Genomic DNA, 20,146 nt, shown 5'->3' with positions numbered 1-20,146 from the left:
ACACACACACACACACACACACAGAGACACACACACACACACACACACCCTGCCCTTCCTGGGCCACAGTATATCTGATACCCAGGGGTCACCAAGGGGTCACCCAGGGGTCACAGGGGTCCCAGGGGTCACAGGATACACTCATGGAAACACACAGTTGTTTCTTTCCTGCAACTTATAATCATGTTTGCCAATAACAGAAGTTAACTTTGCATTAAGGGCCAATAATCACTCGCTGGAGTTTACAGGACGTTTTTTCAGGGCATTTTTGGCTACTGTTTTTAGGAATGTTTTAGTGTCGTTAGTGAGTTAGTTTAGTTAGTTAGTTTGATTCGTTTTCGGGACGTTTTTTCAGGAATTTTTGACTACTGTTTGGCTACAGTTTATGAGGACACTGATAAAAGTGCAATGAAGCCTTCGCCATAAATAACAACAATAAACAATAACAGCTATTAACAATAACAACAATAAACAATAACAACAATAACCAATAACCAATAACAACAATTAACAATAACATAAAAAAAGAGTTTACATCGTCATCTTTGCTGCGACAGTCTCCGCAGAAGCATCCGATGCAGCCGTTGACGACCTGGATGCCGCACAGCACCATCTGCAGCATACCCAGACAGAGCAAGATGGCGAACAGCACGATATGCCACGTCACGATGTTGAGGGGGCCCACACACAGGGTCCACAGCGTCTCGTTGAACAGGTAGCTCTGCTCATTGCTGCACAGAGCAGGACATTAAAACATTAAAGAAAAGATTAAATGTCTGTTAGCAAACGTCACGATGTGGGGGGGGGGGGGGTTCACACACAGGTCCCTCATCGTCTCGTTGAACAGGTAGCTCTGCTCATTGCTGCACAGAGCAGGACATTAAAACATTAAAGAAAAGATTAAATGTCTGTTATCAAACGTCACGATGTGGGGGGGGGGGGGGGGGGGGGGGGGGGGTTTCACACACAGATCCCACATTGTCTCGTTAAAGAGGTAGCTCTGCTCAGTGCTGCACAGAGAAGGACATTAAAACATTAAATAAAAGGTTAAATGTCTGTTATTAATAGTATGATAAGCCTGTGGATGTCCTTATTAAAGTCGCCACAGTGTCTCGTTAAACAGGTAGCCACTCTCACTACTGCACAGAGAAGGACATTAAAACATTAAAGAAAAGATTAAATGTCTGTTATCAATAGTATGATAAACCTATGGATGTCCAAAAAAGACATCCTCGTTAATGTTGCTACTAGGTCCATAATGTCTCTTTGAACAGGTAGCCACTCTGATTACTGCACAACGAAGAACATCAAAAGATTCAATGTCCATTTCCACAGCATATTAAATAGAATATTGTGTGACCAGTAAATAAACAGTATTTTAAAACAGTACACCTTTAAAAAGAGAGAGCATTAAGACAGCATAGAACAGGGACCAACTCTGATCACTGCACACAGAAAGACACTAAATCACTTTTTGGGGTCGCTTTCAGCCCAGACCTTTTCATAGGATTTAGAACCGTAGGAGGAAGTACCCGCTTTTGTTGTGTGTCTACTCTGCAGGATCTGAGGACGATCATAGTTTTTAGAACGCCATTTTTAGGGAACGGCATTCCTACTGGCGGTGCGAATGCAAACAGGAAAAAAGCCCTTGAAGATGTGTAGTTCTCCAGGGAGCTCCCAAGAGGGGGGGGGGCCTTTGATCCGAAAGAGGCTAAATCTCCATTATAAACAGTCTATTAAAGAGCAGATGTCCAAAAAGACATTACGTTGTGTTAGTCAATAAATCAAAAGTACTCTTGCTTCCTTAGAAACAGAATACAGTATGTGTCCAAAAAAGGACATCTTCATCATCAAGTTGGCCCAGGGTTCACAGTATCTCGCTAAAACAGGTCGCCACAAGGTTCACTGCACTCTGAACGACATTACATGAGTAAATCTTTGCTATGCACAGTATATTAGCTAGTATGTATTAAAAAAGAAGATCATTTTATGTTGTCACAGGGAACACAGGATCTCGGTAACAGCTACCTTCATTCTGAATTTCTGATCACTGCACATAGGACACTGAATCTCCATTTTAAAAACAATGTTAAATAGCTGATGTTCAAAAACACTAAAGTTGTGGACATTACCATTCAATCTCTTTTATCAACTTTATATTTAGTAGTATGTGTACAAAAATACATTATGGCTGAGATTGTGTCAATCAGCAAACTAATAATATGTTAAACAATATACCCTCATGGCGTGCATCATGATGAAAGCTGTCATAAACAACAACAACAACAACAACACATAAACAGTCAGCGACATACAGTGAAGGACGTAAAATTAATCTCACAGTATATTTAATAGTCTGTGTCCAAAAAGGACATCTTTAAAGTGTTAACCAATACAGTTCTCCCTCTCCATTATAAAGATTATACGTATATTATATATTATATAATATGTGTCCAAATAGGACATATTTAAAGTGTCCCCCTCCATTCTAAAGAGTTTATTATATAATATGTGTCCCAGAAAAGGACATGGTCATTAAAGTTGTCACAAGGTCCACAGGATCTAAACAGGTAAACTCTGATGACTGCACACTGGGGGACATTACATGATTAATGTGGAAGGGGAGCATTAGGAGTGTAACACACTGAGGGACATTACATGATTAATGTGGAGGGGGAGCATTAGGAGTGTAACACACTGAGGGACATTACATGATTAATGTGGAGGGGGAGCATTATGAGTGTAACACACTGAGGGACATTACATGATTAATGTGGAAGGGGAGCATTAGGAGTGTAACACACTGAGGGACATTACATGATTAATGTGGAGGGGGAGCATTAGGAGTGTAACACACTGAGGGACATTACATGATTAATGTGGAAGGGGAGCATTATGAGTGTAACACACTGAGGGACATTACATGATTAATGTGGAAGGGGAGCATTAGGAGTGTAACACACTGAGGGACATTACATGATTAATGTGGAGGGGGAGCATTAGGAGTGTAACACACTGAGGGACATTACATGATTAATGTGGAGGGTGAGCATTATGAGTGTAACACACTGAGGGACATTACATGATTAATGTGGAAGGGGAGCATTAGGAGTGTAACACACTGAGGGACATTACATGATTAATGTGGAGGGGGAGCATTAGGAGTGTAACACACTGAGGGACATTACATGATTAATGTGGAGGGGGAGCATTATGAGTGTAACACACTGAGGGACATTACATGATTAATGTGGAAGGGGAGCATTATGAGTGCAACACACTGAGGGACATTACATGATTAATGTGGAAGGGGAGCATTATGAGTGTAACACACTGAGGGACATTACATGATTAATGTGGAGGGGGAGCATTATGAGTGTAACACACTGAGGGACATTACATGATTAATGTGGAAGGGGAGCATTATGAGTGTAACACACTGAGGGACATGACATGATTGATGTGGAAGAGGAGCATTAGGAGTGTATTGCACAACCAGTCTCCCCCTCTGGCCCCATAACTAACACTATACTTAGGCCTCCACCAGCCAACCTGCCTCCACCAGCCAACATGAATACAAATATCCATTGTGGCGAGCCAGTGAACAGATAGACGATACTCCCATGCCCGTCAGCTTTTCCACATGCAGGCGATTCCGTGCATTCATTCCAGGACTTTATACAAATCAAGCAGGTGTCATATTTTTCCACACAGCAAGTTGGCAGTGGACCTCGAAGGGTTGGCTCAAATTCACTCCAGAAAAAAATATGTCTGGATCTGTATTTATTACCCATGGGCCTGGTGCTAGAGCTCCCTCTAGAGGCTGAGGCTAGTATTGTTCTTTTCACAATCTCACAATGCCTGCTGCAGACCGTTCAGCACCATTATACCTGCGTACTCACTGACGTTATTATAATGATGGTTATGTTAATGTTAGTTAATCGTATCCATAACTGTGAATAAAATATGCATGGCAGCAATGACACTGGGTTAAGAGCGTTTTGTAATGGCTCATAATGATTAACGGATTAATGACCACGTTTTTTTTTTCAAATGGCAATAAAAAACGTACGTGCGTTTAGATGAAGTTCCACATTGTTTGCTTTTCCAGCTAACAGGCAGAGAGGGCTGGGCAGAATTGGTAAGATAGCTCTGAATAAGAAGCACAGGCTGAGAGGCCAGTAGAGAATATACAATTGTACTGAAAGTTGACTTTGTAATGGTTGTTAAGGGAACCATGTAACAGAAAGAAAGAGGGACGGAGGGATAAGGACAATTACAGAATTAAATTATTAGCGAAAGAGAGAGGTACAGAGAGGAGGAGACAGACTTTTCTTATTCTGTTTTTTTTTGTGTGGGGGGGGCGGATTTGTACCTGGGTAGGTTCTCAAATGGATAGTCCCATTTCCCGCCCTCAATCTCACACTTGGGCCCGATAGCCAGGCCGGCTGAAGACACACTGAAGCAGTAGATGGCCCCGATCAGGCCAAACGCAGAGGAGAACACAGAGTTCAGCATCTGGGAGGGTTGAAATGACATAGGTTGAGTGAAGACCATGAGATCATTACGTTTTCCACATAAATACATACACACACACACACACACACTCACTTTTGTGTTCACAGTTATTCGTGTTTGTGTGTGCATGTGGGTGTGAGTTTGTATGTGTGTGCATTGGTTGCTAGTGTGATATTTCTTGTGTGTGTGTGTGTGTGTGTGTGTGTCTGTGTGTATGTGTGTGTGTGTGCGAGTGTGTGTTGGTGTTTGAGTGAGTGAGTGAGTGAGTGAGTGTGTATGTGTGTGTGTGTGTGTGTGTACACATACAGTGGGTGTAGGGTGTGATTCATTGATTACTTGTCACTGTGAAAATAATATATGGCTCTTATCTAACCTTAACCATACCTTTTTTCCCCGTGGTTCCCCACCTTTGGTTAATCTGAGACCACTTTGGTTAACCTTTTCAACACTTACCCGACAACGGTTTCCACAGCAACCTGCCCCACAGCAACCCTTCCCACCTGCCCTGATGGCCGAGCAGCTGGGACACAGCATCTAGCAGAGGAAGAGAAGGGTCATGGCTCTGATCTGAACCTTATTTTTGGTCTTAAACAAAATACTAAATAAAATAGAGCATCTAGCAGAGGAAGAGAAGGGTCATGGCTCTGATCTGAACCTTATTTTTGGTCTTAAACAAAATACTAAATAAAATAGAGCATCTAGCAGAGGAAGAGAAGGGTCATGGCTCTGATCTGAACCTTACTTTTGGTCTTCAACAAAATACTAAATAAAATAGAGCATCTAGCAGAGGAAGAGAAGGGTCATGGCTCTGATCTGAACCTTACTTTTGGTCTTACTAAAATACTAAATAAAATAGAGCATCAAGCAGAGGAAGAGAAGGGTCATGGCTCTGATCTGAACCTTACTTTTGGTCTTACTAAAATACTAAATAAAATAGAGCATCAAGCAGAGGAAGAGGAGGATTATGGTCCTAATCTAAACTTTACTTCTGGCCTGCAATTAGACAAAACTAAATGACTGTGTAGCTGCCACCTTTGCATTTATGGCCGGGAAGCCTGAGATATTCCATTCAAATTCAATTGATTTGTATGGCGACATTAAAAATAGACATGGTCTTCAAAGAGCTCCACAGAACCCAAGGACTAAACTCATAGAGCTAGCACAAGGCAATGGCAGCAAGAAAAAAATCCCCTTAGTATGAGACTAGAGAGTTGGATACTAATAATAATAGTAATAAAAATAATAATAAATAAGAAGATCTTCCCATGTGTGTCAATACATGTGTATGGGCACAGTAAAAGTTACGTAACTTTTGCATTCTTGTGTTGGTGTGTTCTTACCCTATGTTGTGTGTATGTGTGAATGTGTGTGTATATACTGTATATGTATGGGTGTGTGCACACATATGTGTGAAGGTGTGCAGGGTGTGTTTTACTGCTAATGTGTGAGTGACGCTGACATAAATGCCCAGTCTTATCTAAGCTTCAACATTATTTGGGAATCCCATACCCTATTTTCCCAAGGGGTTTAATTCCAAAGTGCAAGGACTGTTTGGGATGTGTGTGTGTGTGTGTGTGTGTGTGTGTGTGTGTGTGTGTGTGTGTGTGTGTGTGTGTGTGTGTGTGTGTGTTTGCGTGTGTGTGTGTGCGTGTGTGTGTGCGTGTGTGTGCCTGTGTGTGAGGACAGAACAGAACCATTTATTTTTTCAGGTTTCACCATTAAGCCTTTACCAGCATGGAGGGATATGAATTTTTACTAAATGCACAGCTCTGCCATATGTGTGTGTGTGTGTGTGTGTGTGTGTGTGTGTGTGTGTGTGTGTGTGCACCTATGCCACGTTCTGATACATATCTAACATGTCTCATTCCCCTACAATCCTTACATTTTAAAGTTTGTGTAATTGTACTATTATACTATGTAGGTCTTTTTACACCAGGTTTATAACACTATAACGGCCCAGAAGGAGATTAAGGTAATGAGAAGTTTTGGAAATGTCATGTTTAATCAAGAGAACATACCTAAACATTTTATTCATGTGGAACTTTTTTTTTTTTAAGAAAAAGCGAAAGGTCAAGTTTTCATGTAAAAGAAAGCCTCAGGTTTGGGCTAACATAAAAGCTTCCGGTTTGAGCTCACAGAAGACTCAGGTTAACATTTAAGGTTCAGGTTTAGGGTGACATAAAAGGTTCAGGTTCGGGCTAATAGAAAAGGTTAAGGTTTGGGTAAACAGAAAAGGTTCAGGTTAAGGCTCACATAAAAGGTTCAGGTTTCGGGTGACATAAAAGGTTTAGGGTGACATTAAAGGTTCAGGTTTAGGGTGACATAAAATGTTCAGGTTTAGGCTAACAGAAAAGGTTCAGGTTTAGGGTGACATAAAAGGTTTTGATCAACAGAAAAGGTTCAGGTTTGGGCTAGCAGAAAGGTGTGTGTGTGTGTGTGTGTGTGTGTGTGTGTGTGTGTGTGTGTGTGTGTGTGTGTGTGTGTGTATATTGTCCGTAGGGCTAACATAAAAGGTTATGGTACTCACGAAGAGGCCTCCTCCGATGAGGCCGCCCATGAGCCACACCTGCAGGGAGATCTGGCTGTTGTCCAGGCTCTGGCCGTTGGGGAAGAACAGCAGCAGGTTGGCGATCATGCAGACGAAGGCCGAGGGCAGCAGCGTCAGGCCCACCAGGCGGGAACACTTCCCTGTGCAGCACATCCTGTCGTCCTTCAAGTTAGTCACTCACCCACTGCGTCGCTGTAACTCTCTTATAGGTCTCTTTCAACGAGCCGCGCCGCGTTATTCACTCACCCACTGCGATCGATATAACTCTCTTATAGTTTTCTTTCACCGAGCCACGCTGTCTTTTCCTCTCTCCTGTCTGTGCTCCTGTGTGATTGTGTATGTGTGTGCGTGTGCGTATGTGTGTGTGTGTGTGCTCCTGTGTGATTGGTCTTACAGAATCGACCAGACGGCCGCCACAGCCTTCTGCCCTTTGATACCCGGACATATTTACACTCCTGGTTTCAGGCCCATTTATGGAGGGGGAGGAGAGGACATCAGTGTGTGCGTGTGTGTATTTGTGTGTGTGTGTGTGTGTGTGTGTGTGTGTGTTCGTGTGTGTTCGTGTGTGCGTATGTGTGTGTGTGCATATCTATCACATGCTTGGGTTGGTGGACAGAAACTACGTGGACACATCACTCTCTCTCTCTCTCTTGCTTTCTTTATCTCATTCTCTCACTCTTTTTTCATCAACATATTCACTCTGTCCACCTGTCCTGTATCTCTCTATATCACTCACTCTATCTATCCATTGTCTCCATCTGTTTCTCTCTCTCTCTCTTTATCTCATTCACTCTCTCTCTCTTTATCTTATTCTCTTTCCCTCTTTCTCCATCTCTAGATCCCCCCTTCTTCTACACGGGATGATCAGTCTCATTCTGTATATCTCTACCCTCTCCAACTCTTTCTCTCATTCTCACTCCCTCTCTCTCTCTTTATATAATTCAATCTCTCTCTCTATCTCTCTCTTTATCTCATTCACTCTCTCTCTCTCTCTTTATTTCTTTCTCTCTCTCTCTCTCTCTCTTTATCTCATTCTCTCTCCCTCTCTCTCCATCTCTAGATCCCCCCTTCTTCTCTCTGTGAGAGTGAACGGGATGGCAAGGGATCAATATCTGATGGAGAAGGAAGTGAAGGGGAACAGGTGTGCTGATGTCACAACGGAGATAAGACCATCAAGATAACGAAGCGCAACAACTCTCACTCTGTCTGTTCTTTTTTTAGTTTTATGGTTTCTGTAACAACATTTTGGCAAGAGAGACTGGAAAGTGGATAACACGATAACGGTTTATGGTTTTAATACAGTTCCGCAACCTTTGTCATATGATGGAGGTTGGTTTATTTGCACCTGAAATGTTTTCTACAGAAAGTGACTTCTAACCCTCTTCGAACTTTTCTTCTAACCACAGTCGTCCTTTTAAAGTTGCTGTTGAGTTGTCCAAAATGGAGGATTCATCAGATTGTGTCTCGTTCTTTTAACTGTTTTATTTCGCCTAGAAATCTCTCCTCTGTTCCTTGCATTCGAATGCATCTCTGATATTGGCCAAGTACACGATCTGTGTCATAAGACATACCATAACTTGTGATTTCTCTGTGACCTGTTGGTAAACATGCTTACACCCATTCACACATACTTAAGCTGGACAGATAATTCCACCTAGATGTATCTGTAGAGGTTTATATTAAGGTAATTCCATGCCAAATCAACAGATTTTTTAAAAATGATGTTTATGTTTGTATGTAAATAATGTAATTTTTCCCCAAACAATGACTAGTGTTGTGTTGTTTCTGAGATATGAATGATTTCAAAAGGGGTTGTGATCCTAATAAACAGGTGGTCCTTGTCAGGGATCGTTCTTCTTTATTGGAAATCTTTGCCCTTTAAAATAGTTGGCCCACAGTCAGCCCACAGTTGCATATTTGCCAAGTTATGGCTTGATGAAAATTGTATTTTTTTTTCAATTTGGAGCCACTTGGTCACTTTATCTTCTCTGGCACGAGGCTCTCAGAGGGCTTTGCTTCTCCAATGGTATTGCTCCTCCATCTAATACATGGAGAGAGTATGTTTGCCATCTAATACATGGAGAGTGTGTGTTTGCAGTCAAATTAGATTTTCCCTTATCTGTCATGCCAACTGTATTATCATACCCAAAGTACACAGAGTCTGATTACAGATAGTATGAGCTGATAGCTGAAGCTGATTGGTGCAATGGTAGTATGAGCCGATAGCTGAAGCTGATTGGTGCAATGGTAGTATGAGCCGATAGCTGAAGCTGATTGGTGCACTGGTAGTATCCCTGCTCATCACTACAGGGGGTGTATGCAAAACCACACCAGGGCATGGACTTTGATATTCTGATTCTAACCTAGTTCTATATCTTATAGTCATATTATAAACATGTCTAGCCAGAGAGGGTATGTTTAAATAAATATATAAATAAATACATTGATAAATAAATACATTAATAAGAGTGTTAAATAAATAACTGAGAGTCTTGCTATCAGAGGAGCCCATGGAGCAGTGGTAGCATCAGAGCTTCCCATCCTCAGGATAGCCAGTTCACTCCCCTGTCCTTCCCGAGGAGCAGACCATGTATTGTTTCCAACTTTTTACTTGTATATTACAAAGGCCGCTATCCAGAGATGGGGGACGTGTAAAAATATGAGTATATATGCACACCCATTCAAACCTCAACACTTTCCTCCTCGGATGTTCTGATTCTGACCCGTGTACGTTTCTTATCATGTGGATGTTCTGATTCTGATCCGTGTACGTTTCTTATCATGTTGATGTTCTGATTCTGACCGGTGTACGTTTCCACCCTGTTGATGTTCTGATTCTGACCCGTGTGCGTTTCCCATCATGTTGATGTTCTGATTCTGATCCGTGTGCGTTTCTTATCATGTGGATGTTCTGATTCTGACCCGTGTGCGTTTCCCATCATGTTGAGATCACCACTAACCCAGAGAGGGTGAGTCTGAAGAGTAGTAGAATAATGGCTCTCAACTGGAGGAGCCAGTGGTGCAGAGGAAGCATCAGGGACTTCCATCTTCGGGGTCGCCGGTTCTAACAGTTCGACAAGGATTGGTGCTATGGACTCAAAAGGCTGGAAGGACACAAAGGAGAATGTAGATGGAGCTTCAACGAGAGAGAGAGAGTGAGAGAGTGTGTGAGAGAGAGAGATGGGGGGGCTTACTTGGCCCCCTGAAGAATTCCAGCAAGGACACGAGGGATTATAACCTTATTCAGGTGGTCAAACTCATGGGGCAGTAACACAGCATCACCTTTCCCCCTGCTAACATACACAAACTTACCTGCTCAGGTGGAATATGAACTTTTCACAACACTCACATGGACTTAACTAAGGTAGGATATTCTGTGGGACAACTCACACATGAGCTTACCTGCACTCTGCCACTGGACCAACAGAGCATCCAACAACTACTGCTTTGTGAAGTCTATATGAAATCTACGTAAGGGATAACGGCCGACGAGCTGTGCAGTTCTACGAAGTTAATGGACGCTGCGGGGCAAAGAACACCACGACGCGGAGCGAAGTGGTGTTGCTCCGCAGAAGTCCATTAACTTCGTAGAACTGCACAGCTCGGAGGCCGTTATCCCGCTTATCTCCCGTTACAACATCCAAAAATGTTTTTATTATTATTAGTGTGCTTGCCCGAAGGGAAGCACAGTATTGTTATCGTCAAGTTTTCTTTATTTATTTATTCTCCCCGTTTTTCTTGCAGCTAACTACTCCTCGCCCGTTTGAGATAGAGACGCCATTCAAACACCGAAATGTCCGGCTCGATCCGGTGCAAGCCGCTATGACTTTTCGTGGCGGTACTCCTTGTCACTCCTTTTTTATTCCTCTTTTTCATCCCCTTTTTTCTCCATAGACTTGCATGGCAGAACTCTGTGCATTATGACATCATAATAGGCTCATTAAACTGGCTTGCACCTGTGCTTCTCACTGACACCTCCGCCAAATCCAAGGAACCGCATTTTCTCTGTCCCTCTCAAATCAACTTTGAAAAAGAATGAGGAACCGTATTTCTCTGTCCCTCTCAATTCAACTTTGAGAAAGAATAAGAGTAACTACAGTTTCTAACCTAGCTACCGTATTTCCACTTCGTTAAGGTGAGTTGAATGGCAGCATTTTCAGTGTACTGACTGAAATTTTAATGGAAACTGATAGTGTTAGCCGTAGCAGCTAACGTCTCCCATCCATGGGAGTATCCACTGGCAGTTTCAGCTAGCCGTAACAGGGGATAATTTTCCTTAATTCAAGTTGTGAAGTAAACCTTTGAAGTAATTCATGAATTTAGTTGTGTGGATATAGTGGGTTAAGGCTTGTATTCCTACTACGGTAACGTTAGCTATCCTAGCTGTGTTAAGCAGCTGTAGGCTAATATCTGAGTACGGGGCTAAACGTAAGCTACCTAGACCTATACGTTGTAGATATGCAAAAGTAGCTTATACTGAAAGAATGGTTAACTTGTTAGCTCACCAGTTTATTTTGTTGCTAATGTGGTTGGAGAGGACCGATAGCGTGAGTTAACATTAACCCGTGTCCTGGGAGTAATGATTCATGAGAGACCTTGAACCATTAGGTTACCTGAAAAACGTTTGAGTATACCTGGACACAGCGTAGCTATTGTAGTGTGCTCAGTTTTTGAAAACTAGACTTAAACTAAGAAGGATAACTATGACTAAATGTGACTAAAACTAATATGCATTTTTGTCTTAAGACTGAATCTAAAATAGCTGCCAAAATGAACACTGATAGGGGACCCCTTAATCTGCAATTCATGGTTGCTAGCTCTAATCAGATGTACTAACTAGGCTTATAAGAGAAGACTAACTTTTTATGCCAACGAACACACTAGACCCTTTCACAATAAACGAGCAAACATGAGAGAAAAACAGAGCAAGCACACTCTCGCAGTTCGTTCACGAAACGCATTCTAGTTATTATTGTTATTTAGAATTTCCTTTATCTTTAGGAAATTTAATATGCATAATAACCTGATGAATTCTTGATTTGAAGCCTAGTGCTCCCGTTAGAGAAAGTAGTGCCTGGAACCGCCTGTTTTTCAAAAAACAAAACGTTACGTTGGTTGTCAATGGTAACCATTCAAGAGCATTGATATGGAACGGCGATTTAACTTTTCTACTGGGACTACGTCCAAGGTGTGCGGTTCCACGAACTTAATGTACACCCCATTAGCCAATCAGAAAACAGTATTTCGTTCCAGAGGGAGATAATAACTTTTAACCTCTGTGATACTACCCAACATGTATATACAGTCCTGCTCACCATTATTGGCACCCCTAGTGAATATGTGCAAACAGGCTATGAAAAAATATGTATTTGCTGTTTATCCTCTAGGTCTTCCACTCAAAAAAATCATAAATATCTTACCTTTACATTGAGGTAAAATAATTGAAAGAATTCTTTTTTTTTTTGACATTAAATAAATATTTTTCTCCAAAACATGTGTGCCACAGTTATTGGCACCCCTTAATTAAATGTTTTGTGCAGCCTCCCTTTGCCAAGATAACAGTTCTGAGTCTTCTCCTATAATGCGTGATGAGGTTGGTGAACACATGGCACGGGATCTGACACCATTCCTACATACAGTATCTGTCCAGATTCTTAGGGCAACGCTTGTAGACTCGACTGTGATGGCCATGGCAAAACCTTTATTCTGCGGTCGGTGAACCATTTTTGTGTCGATTTTGAGGTATGCTTTGGATCATTGTCCTGCTGGAAGGTCCAACCACGGCTCATTTTAAGCTTTTTTAAGGTTTTCATTTAATATCTGCTGGTATTTGATGGAGTCCATGATACCATGTATCCTATTAAGATGTCCAGGGCCTTTGGAAGAAAATCAGCCCCACAACATCAAAGATCCGCCACCATACTTCACAGTGGGTATGGGGTGCTTTTCTGTATGGCTTTATTTTGGGCTCATCTGACCATTTTACTCGGTCCCATTGAAAGTCTGACTTACATTTGGCAAACTGTAGGCACTTTAGTTTGTTGTTGATTGACAGCAGAGGCTTTTTTCTGGCAACCCTCCAAAACAACCTGTGGTGATGTAGGTGGCGTCTGATGGTAGTTTTGGAGACTTTCTGACCCCAAGACTCAACTAATGTCTGCAATTCTCCAGCTGTGATCCTTGGAGAATATTTGGCCAGTCGAACCATCCTCCTCACGGTGCGTGGGGTCTATGTACACACACGTCGTCTTTCAGGCTGATTCTTAACATCTCCTGACGCTTTAAACTTCTTTATTATTTCCATGATAGTGGAAATGGGTATTTTCAACTGTTCAGAGATTTTCTTGTGTCCATTTCTTGATTTGTGCAGCTCAACAACTTTTCATCGCACATCGTCTCTGTCTTCTTGGTAATTTCCCATTGTGATGAATGACTAATGAAATTTGGCCTGTGTCACCTCATATTTGTACGCCAGTGGAAAAGGAAGTCATGGTTAACCTCTAAAGAGTTCATAATTGAACAGGTGAACTTAAAAATGTAAAACATGACTGGAAATATACTTCAGTTAGATTTCAATTATAAGATTTTTCTAGGGGTGCCAATAATAGTGGCACACATGTTTTTGGGAAAAATATTTATTTAATCTCAACAGTAGTTTTTTCTTTCAATAATTTTACTTCAATGAAAAGGTAAGGTGAATATTTTGAGTGAAAGACTAAGAGAAAAAACAGCAAAGACATATTTTTTCATAGCCTGTTTGCTCATATTCACTAGGGGTGCCAATAATAGTGAGTGGGACTGTATACAGCAAAATGTCAGTGTTATTATATGTAGTGCATCAGCCCCTAAAGATGTTTAGACGCATACACTTGTGGAGACACTCAACAGTTTCCCTGATACCCCCCAAAAAACAAATAAAATATTTAAAATGTACATATTAACTCATGCTTATGCTGTTCACCGTGCCATTTGTCTCCATAGCAACCAACGTAAAGCTCCTCTACTCCCAACATCCCAGAGTGTCTGCAGGGGTCAAGCCCACGTTTGCTTCAGATCACTGACCTCATATCCATATCCTGCTTCAGATCTATCTCTGACCTCCTATCCACGTCTGCTTCAGATCTATCACTGACCTCATATCCTGCTTCAGATCCATCTCTGACCTCATATCCTGCTTCAGATCTATCACTGACCTCATATCCACGTCTGCTTCAGATCTATCACTGACCACATATCCTGCTTCAGATCTATCTCTGACCTCATATCCTGCTTCAGATCTTTCCCTGACCTCATATCCTGCTTCAGATCTATCAGTGACCTCATATCCTGCTTCAGATCTATCACTGACCTCATATCCTGCTTCAGATCTATCCCTGACCTCATATCCTGCTTCAGATCTATCTCTGACCTCATATCCACGTCTGCTCCAGATCTATCAGTGACCTCATGAATTGTAGCTGACCCATCCTCCAGTCAAAGGTGTCACACAGGGACGCAGGAGGTGAGGATGGCAGCACTCCCAGCCTTCTCTCTCTCTCTCTCTCACACACACACACGTACGCCCAGGTACAAACCCACCCACACACACACACACACACACACACACAAAATACGTAGAGAATGTTCAATGTGTCACACATGGACGCAGGAGGTGAGGATGGCAGCATTCCCGGCCTTCTCAATGCGGATTGTCTCAATATTCTGTGAGAGCTTGCCCTTCGTGTGAATGGGATTAACCTCCTCACATGCGTAGATTCAGTGTGTCAATTACTGTTCCCTGGGATAACCCTCCTCAGATGCGTAGATTGAGCAAGTTGCATTTTAATTCAATTTAATTCCGGGACTTGTCGTGAGTCAAAGGCATTAGCGGAGTCATCTGCTGGGTACTGGGTGAACGCCTCTTCCTCCCACTGCCTATGTGGTGCTCTTAAACAATTGGGTGTATTTACATTTTAATGTTTATTAATGTACACTGTCCCAACAAATAAACAAACTGAAACTGAAACTCAAACACTCTGCTCTGTGTTTTGTAAGTTAATTAATACTCTTGTTTAAACGTTACACGATGGTGTCTGTCTCCCCTATGTCATGCCTACTGTGAGCTAGGTCGTCGTGACAGTATGAGATTGAATTTACAGCCCTGCCATTGTGCATTGTACGAGGAGAAATGATGAAGTGGCAAAGATGAACATTCCATCAGTGAATAATAAAATGTGTAACTAACTGGAACCGTAGCGCACATCCCACATGCCCAGATTTAGGCAATGCAAAGCTAAACAGATATGTAGTTTGTCAAATTTACCATCTTACATATTACATCCTGCTAAAATTCTAAATCTAAATTTCCCTGGGGATTAAAAAAAGTATCCATCTATCTATCTATCTGCTCAGTTTTCCATTTCCTATTGTGGATGTGTTCATAACATTGGAGCTATTGCAATCCTCAATAGCATCCCTTTTGCCATAGTCACATCTTCAGCGAAAGCATGTCCTCCTGTTGTTCATGTACCACTTTCACAGCTATGCAATACAACTCAGCCTGACCTGAGATAAAAACTGGCAGCTCTATGCTGTTTTTGATTGCTGAAGATTAAGTGTTTGGCGAGTTTAACGCCTTCAATGTAAATCTATTAGGTTAGTGGTTATCTTTTAATCCTTGTGTGCCTTTCCTGCTCAGTTTTGACTCCCTCCTCCGCCTCTAAGCTTGGTAACCCCATTAGAGTCTACTATAAAACTACCAAGCCCGGTCCCAGAGGAAAGTACGGACTAGTCTGCAGCCGAAGCAAACACAGAGCCATTCACTCACCAGCTCGTGGGACAACAACAACAGCAAGATGAGCAATCAGAACGGGTTTGAGGGAGAAAACTACTACATCCCCATGTCCAATCGGACTGGGTTGGTGAGAAGTCCTTTTGAATACCCACAGTACTATCTGGGGGACCCCTGGCAGTTCAAGCTCCTTGCTTGCTACATGTTCTTTCTCATCTGCACTGGCTTTCCTATCAATGGCTTGACACTTTTTGTCACAGCTATGAACAAGAAACTTCGGCAACCTCTTAACTTTATTCTGGTAAACCTGGCTGTTGCTGGTATGATCATGGTGTGCTTCGGTTTCACCATAACCATTACTTCAGCTGTCAATGGTTACTTCATACTTGGATCCAACTTCTGTGCTATCGAGGGCTTCATGGCAACACTAGGAGGTAGGTGACCTTGAAGTGAATTGTGTTTTTATGGTTCTTTATAGATTTTATGTGGTTAATTGGCAGTAAATGAATACATGTCTTTGACAGACATTAAATTCACAGAACTTTAAACTGGTTCACCAAATCAATTAAACATATTTAATCTTCAAACTTAATTCAATTTGTTATATAAGACCATTCAGTACATTTTGACTTGATCAAATCTTTTTCTTCGGCAACCAGGTGAAGTAGCTCTATGGTCACTGGTGGTTCTTGCTGTCGAGAGATACATTGTGGTGTGCAAGCCGATGGGAAGTTTCAAATTCTCTGCCACTCATGCCACGGCTGGCTGCGTCTTCACCTGGGTTATGGCGATGGCCTGTGCCGCCCCACCACTGGTTGGCTGGTCAAGGTACGGTAGTAATGACACTAAAAATGACTTTACATTCTTAAAAGATTTTTGACAGAAACACTTTTACATCAGTCTTTTATCATGTTTGAATTAAAAATATGAAGATGTGCCGGCTATTTAAAAAAAAGTGAAATATGAGTGAAATTAGTGTATTCAACATCCTAATTTTCAGTTTGATTATTGACTACTACATTCTTAAAAGAATTTGACAAAAATACTTTTACATCAGTCTTTTATCACGTTTGAATTAAGATATCAAGATGTGCTGGCTATTTAAAAAAAAGAAATGTGCAATATGAGTGAAATTAGTGTATTCAACATCCTAATTTTCAGTTTGATTATTGACTACTACATTCTTAAAAGAATTTGACAAAAATACTTTTACATCAGTCTTTTATCACGTTTGAATTAAGATATCAAGATGTGCTGGCTATTTAAAAAAAGAAATGTTCAATATGAGTGAAATTAGTATATTCAAGATCCTAATTTTCAGTTTGATTATTGACTACTACAGTACGTACAGTATAGTAGCCCCTTACTCTTGATGGCGCTGACTATGATGACTATGATGTCGCTCTCATCTCATATGCCTGCCTCCTTTGTGTGTGTGTGTGTGTGTGTGTGTGTGCCTGCTCCCCCTGTCTCAGGTACTTGCCCGAGGGACTGCAGTGCTCCTGTGGACCAGACTACTACACACTGAGCCCCAAGTTCAACAACGAGTCATATGTCATCTACATGTTCGTGGTCCACTTCTTCCTCCCTGTCATTATCATCTTCTTCACATATGGCAGTCTAGTGTTAACAGTCAAGGCGGTAAGGAATTTGATTTATGAATTTTCAGCTGTATCTCACAGATATCTACACATTGTAGATAGTAAAAAAAAAAAAGCGTAGGGTGTTGTTCCTCTCTCACCTGCACTGTCCTCTTTATGTTCAGGCGGCCGCACAACAGCAGGATTCCGCCTCTACCCAGAAGGCTGAGAGGGAGGTGACCCGTATGTGTGTGCTGATGGTGATCGGTTTCCTGGTGGCTTGGACGCCCTATGCCTCTTTTACAGGCTATCTCTTCTTGAATAAGGGGGCTTCTTTCACTGCCCAGTCCATGGCTGTCCCTGCCTTCTTTGCCAAGAGCTCAGCACTTTACAACCCTTGCATCTATATTCTTTTGAACAAGCAGGTCAGTGTCGCACTCCACATTTGCCTTCATTTCTCTACATATTAAAACTAGCGTTTCAAAAAAAAAAGTAACTGTTGAGGAGAGGAGTCCTTTTTTTATTTTGTGTTCCTCTTAGGGAATTGTTTTGTATAAGTTCTCTTTAAATGTCAAAGCTAATTCTGATTTCTCTGTTTGTCCAGTTCCGTAACTGCATGCTCGCTACAGTCTTTGGACAAGCAGTGGAGGATGAGACCTCTGTCTCCGCCAGCAAGACAGAAGTGTCCAGTGTGGCTCCTGCATAAATCTACATACTGGGCCTTACTGTTACCTCTTCCGTCTTTGTCTCTTTTACATGGGTGATTCAGTGGACACTGTCCATTTAATGTCTTCCTGTGCAACTCTGTTCCTTTCCTGTGTCTTTGAGGTCATCTGATCTTTCATGTTTGTCTCTCTGCACAGATATTTGGCTGCTTTGATCAACCAGGAAAACAGTTGGTTATTGAGACGCTTGTAAATATTTTGTACATACCTGCATTTCGAAAAGAAAAAAAAAATTACAACTAGTACATAGTATTAAAAAAATGCATTTCAAAAGCAAACTTGCATTCAAATCTTTTTTTTGTCAAGATGTCTGAGATTTCTGAGGGGTTTGTTTACCAGGCAGGGACTTTACTTTGAGGAAGTGTTGATTTGAGCAGGAAGATGGGTTCAGATGGGGGACACTAAGTATGGAGAGTGGCAGGTATCTGGCCAATCATGATTAGGGAGACACAGTGGGAGGGACCAGCTTTCTTGGGCTTAGAAAAGATGAGTTGATGATTCACACAATGATGAGTTCACACAAACACACACAAACACACACACACACACACACACAGTGGCTTCTTGTGTAAGTATTGTGAAGGGGCTTTTTCAAGGAAGAGAAAATTAAACATTTCTTTAATAAAATCTCCTAAACCTTCCGTCATAATTAAATACAGAAGCATAGAATTCAAAACCTACTATAACTCAATAAAGATTCAACACGTGTATCCACTAATTGGAAGCGTGCCAATTGATGGGCAGTTCCCCTTGCTACTTTCATCTGTCTGCTGACAGCCATACACCGGGACCACGGCAAGACACTAGCACACAGACACACACACACACACACACACACACACACACACACACACACACACTAGCACACAGAGGCAGGGCAGTAGTCGTACTGCCAAGGACGAACAAGGGCACAGGTCAGGCAGAATACAATTCAAAATCCAAAAGGACAACAAATCTTTAAAGAACAGCAAAGGCAACAGAGCATGAACACAAGAACAGGCGGTCCTGACACACACACAAACACACACACACACACACACACACACACACAAACACACACACACACACAGACCCTGACCCTCTCAACCCTTTAGATGGTGACTTTGACCACAATGGGGTGCACAGTATTGCACACTTTAGACTCATCTTACTTTAATGAATTTATCAATTGTCATCATTATTTATGAACCATGCGAGCAATTTAGTTTGCTACTTTCAATTCTGTTCACAGTGGTCGATTATATTTAAGCTTTTATCCAGATGTTGTAGTCTATTCATTACTTATCTTTAAAGTGGACAGGGCTCACAGCACCATCTACAGTTTCAAATCACCCTGAACTTTGCGAGGCTGATGCTGACGTATCTACAACCATTTGGTAAATATCCACACACCCCCCCCCCCCCCTTAAGTGTGCGTCTCATTCTCTCAGAATTAGTTATTATGAGTTCTCCCATCCGTCCCACTCAGGAACATAGCCTCAGTGTGTGTGTGTGTGTGTGTGTGTGTGTGTGTGTGTGTGTGTGTGTGTGTGTGTGTGTGTGTGTGTGTGTGGGATGTGTGAAGGATCCTACAAGCCTGAGTGGGACGGATGGGAGAACTCATAATAACTAATTCTGAGAGAATGAGACGCACACTTAAGGGGGGGGGGGGGGTGTGGATATTTACCAAATGGTTGTAGATACGTCAGCATCAGCCTCGCAAAGTTCAGGGTGATTTGAAACTGTAGATGGTGCTGTGAGCCCTGTCCACTTTAAAGATAAGTAATGAATAGACTACAACATCTGGATAAAAGCTTAAATATAATCGACCACTGTGAACAGAATTGAAAGTAGCAAACTAAATTGCTCGCATGGTTCATAAATAATGATGACAATTGATAAATTCATTAAAGTAAGATGAGTCTAAAGTGTGCAATACTGTGCACCCCATTGTGGTCAAAGTCACCATCTAAAGGGTTGAGAGGGTCAGGGTCTGTGTGTGTGTGTGTGTTTGTGTGTGTGTGTT

At 41.8% G+C, this 20,146-nt stretch overlaps 2 protein-coding genes across 2 annotated transcripts in view; one reads left to right on the top strand and one right to left on the bottom strand.

Annotated features, from left to right (window-relative positions):
* tm4sf5 (transmembrane 4 L six family member 5) overlaps positions 1-7,219 on the bottom strand; it is a gene marked incomplete at both ends in the record, with an annotated part of 22,449 nt that extends 15,230 nt beyond the window's left edge. The window contains 4 exons of the mRNA XM_080860079.1: positions 536-731; positions 4,376-4,518; positions 4,972-5,052; positions 7,046-7,219. Coding sequence (XP_080716205.1) covers positions 536-731; positions 4,376-4,518; positions 4,972-5,052; positions 7,046-7,219 — 594 coding nt within the window. The remainder of the gene's footprint in view (positions 1-535; positions 732-4,375; positions 4,519-4,971; positions 5,053-7,045) is intronic.
* An 8,681-nt stretch (positions 7,220-15,900) lies between these two features.
* Positions 15,901-18,122, top strand: LOC308382406 (green-sensitive opsin-4-like; the record flags this gene model as incomplete). The annotated part of the gene is made up of 5 exons (XM_080860128.1): positions 15,901-16,270; positions 16,496-16,664; positions 17,312-17,477; positions 17,602-17,841; positions 18,021-18,122. 5 exons carry the CDS (start codon positions 15,901-15,903, stop codon positions 18,120-18,122), a joined length of 1,047 nt encoding a protein of 348 aa, XP_080716254.1.
* Between the last annotated feature and the right edge of the window lie 2,024 nt (positions 18,123-20,146).

The sequence above is a fragment of the Sprattus sprattus genome (assembly GCF_963457725.1).
Source record: "Sprattus sprattus genome assembly, chromosome: 21".
In the NCBI taxonomy this organism is placed as follows: domain Eukaryota; kingdom Metazoa; phylum Chordata; class Actinopteri; order Clupeiformes; family Clupeidae; genus Sprattus; species Sprattus sprattus.
Note: the sequence above shows the minus strand (reverse complement) of the source record. Positions and strands in the feature narration are given on the sequence as shown.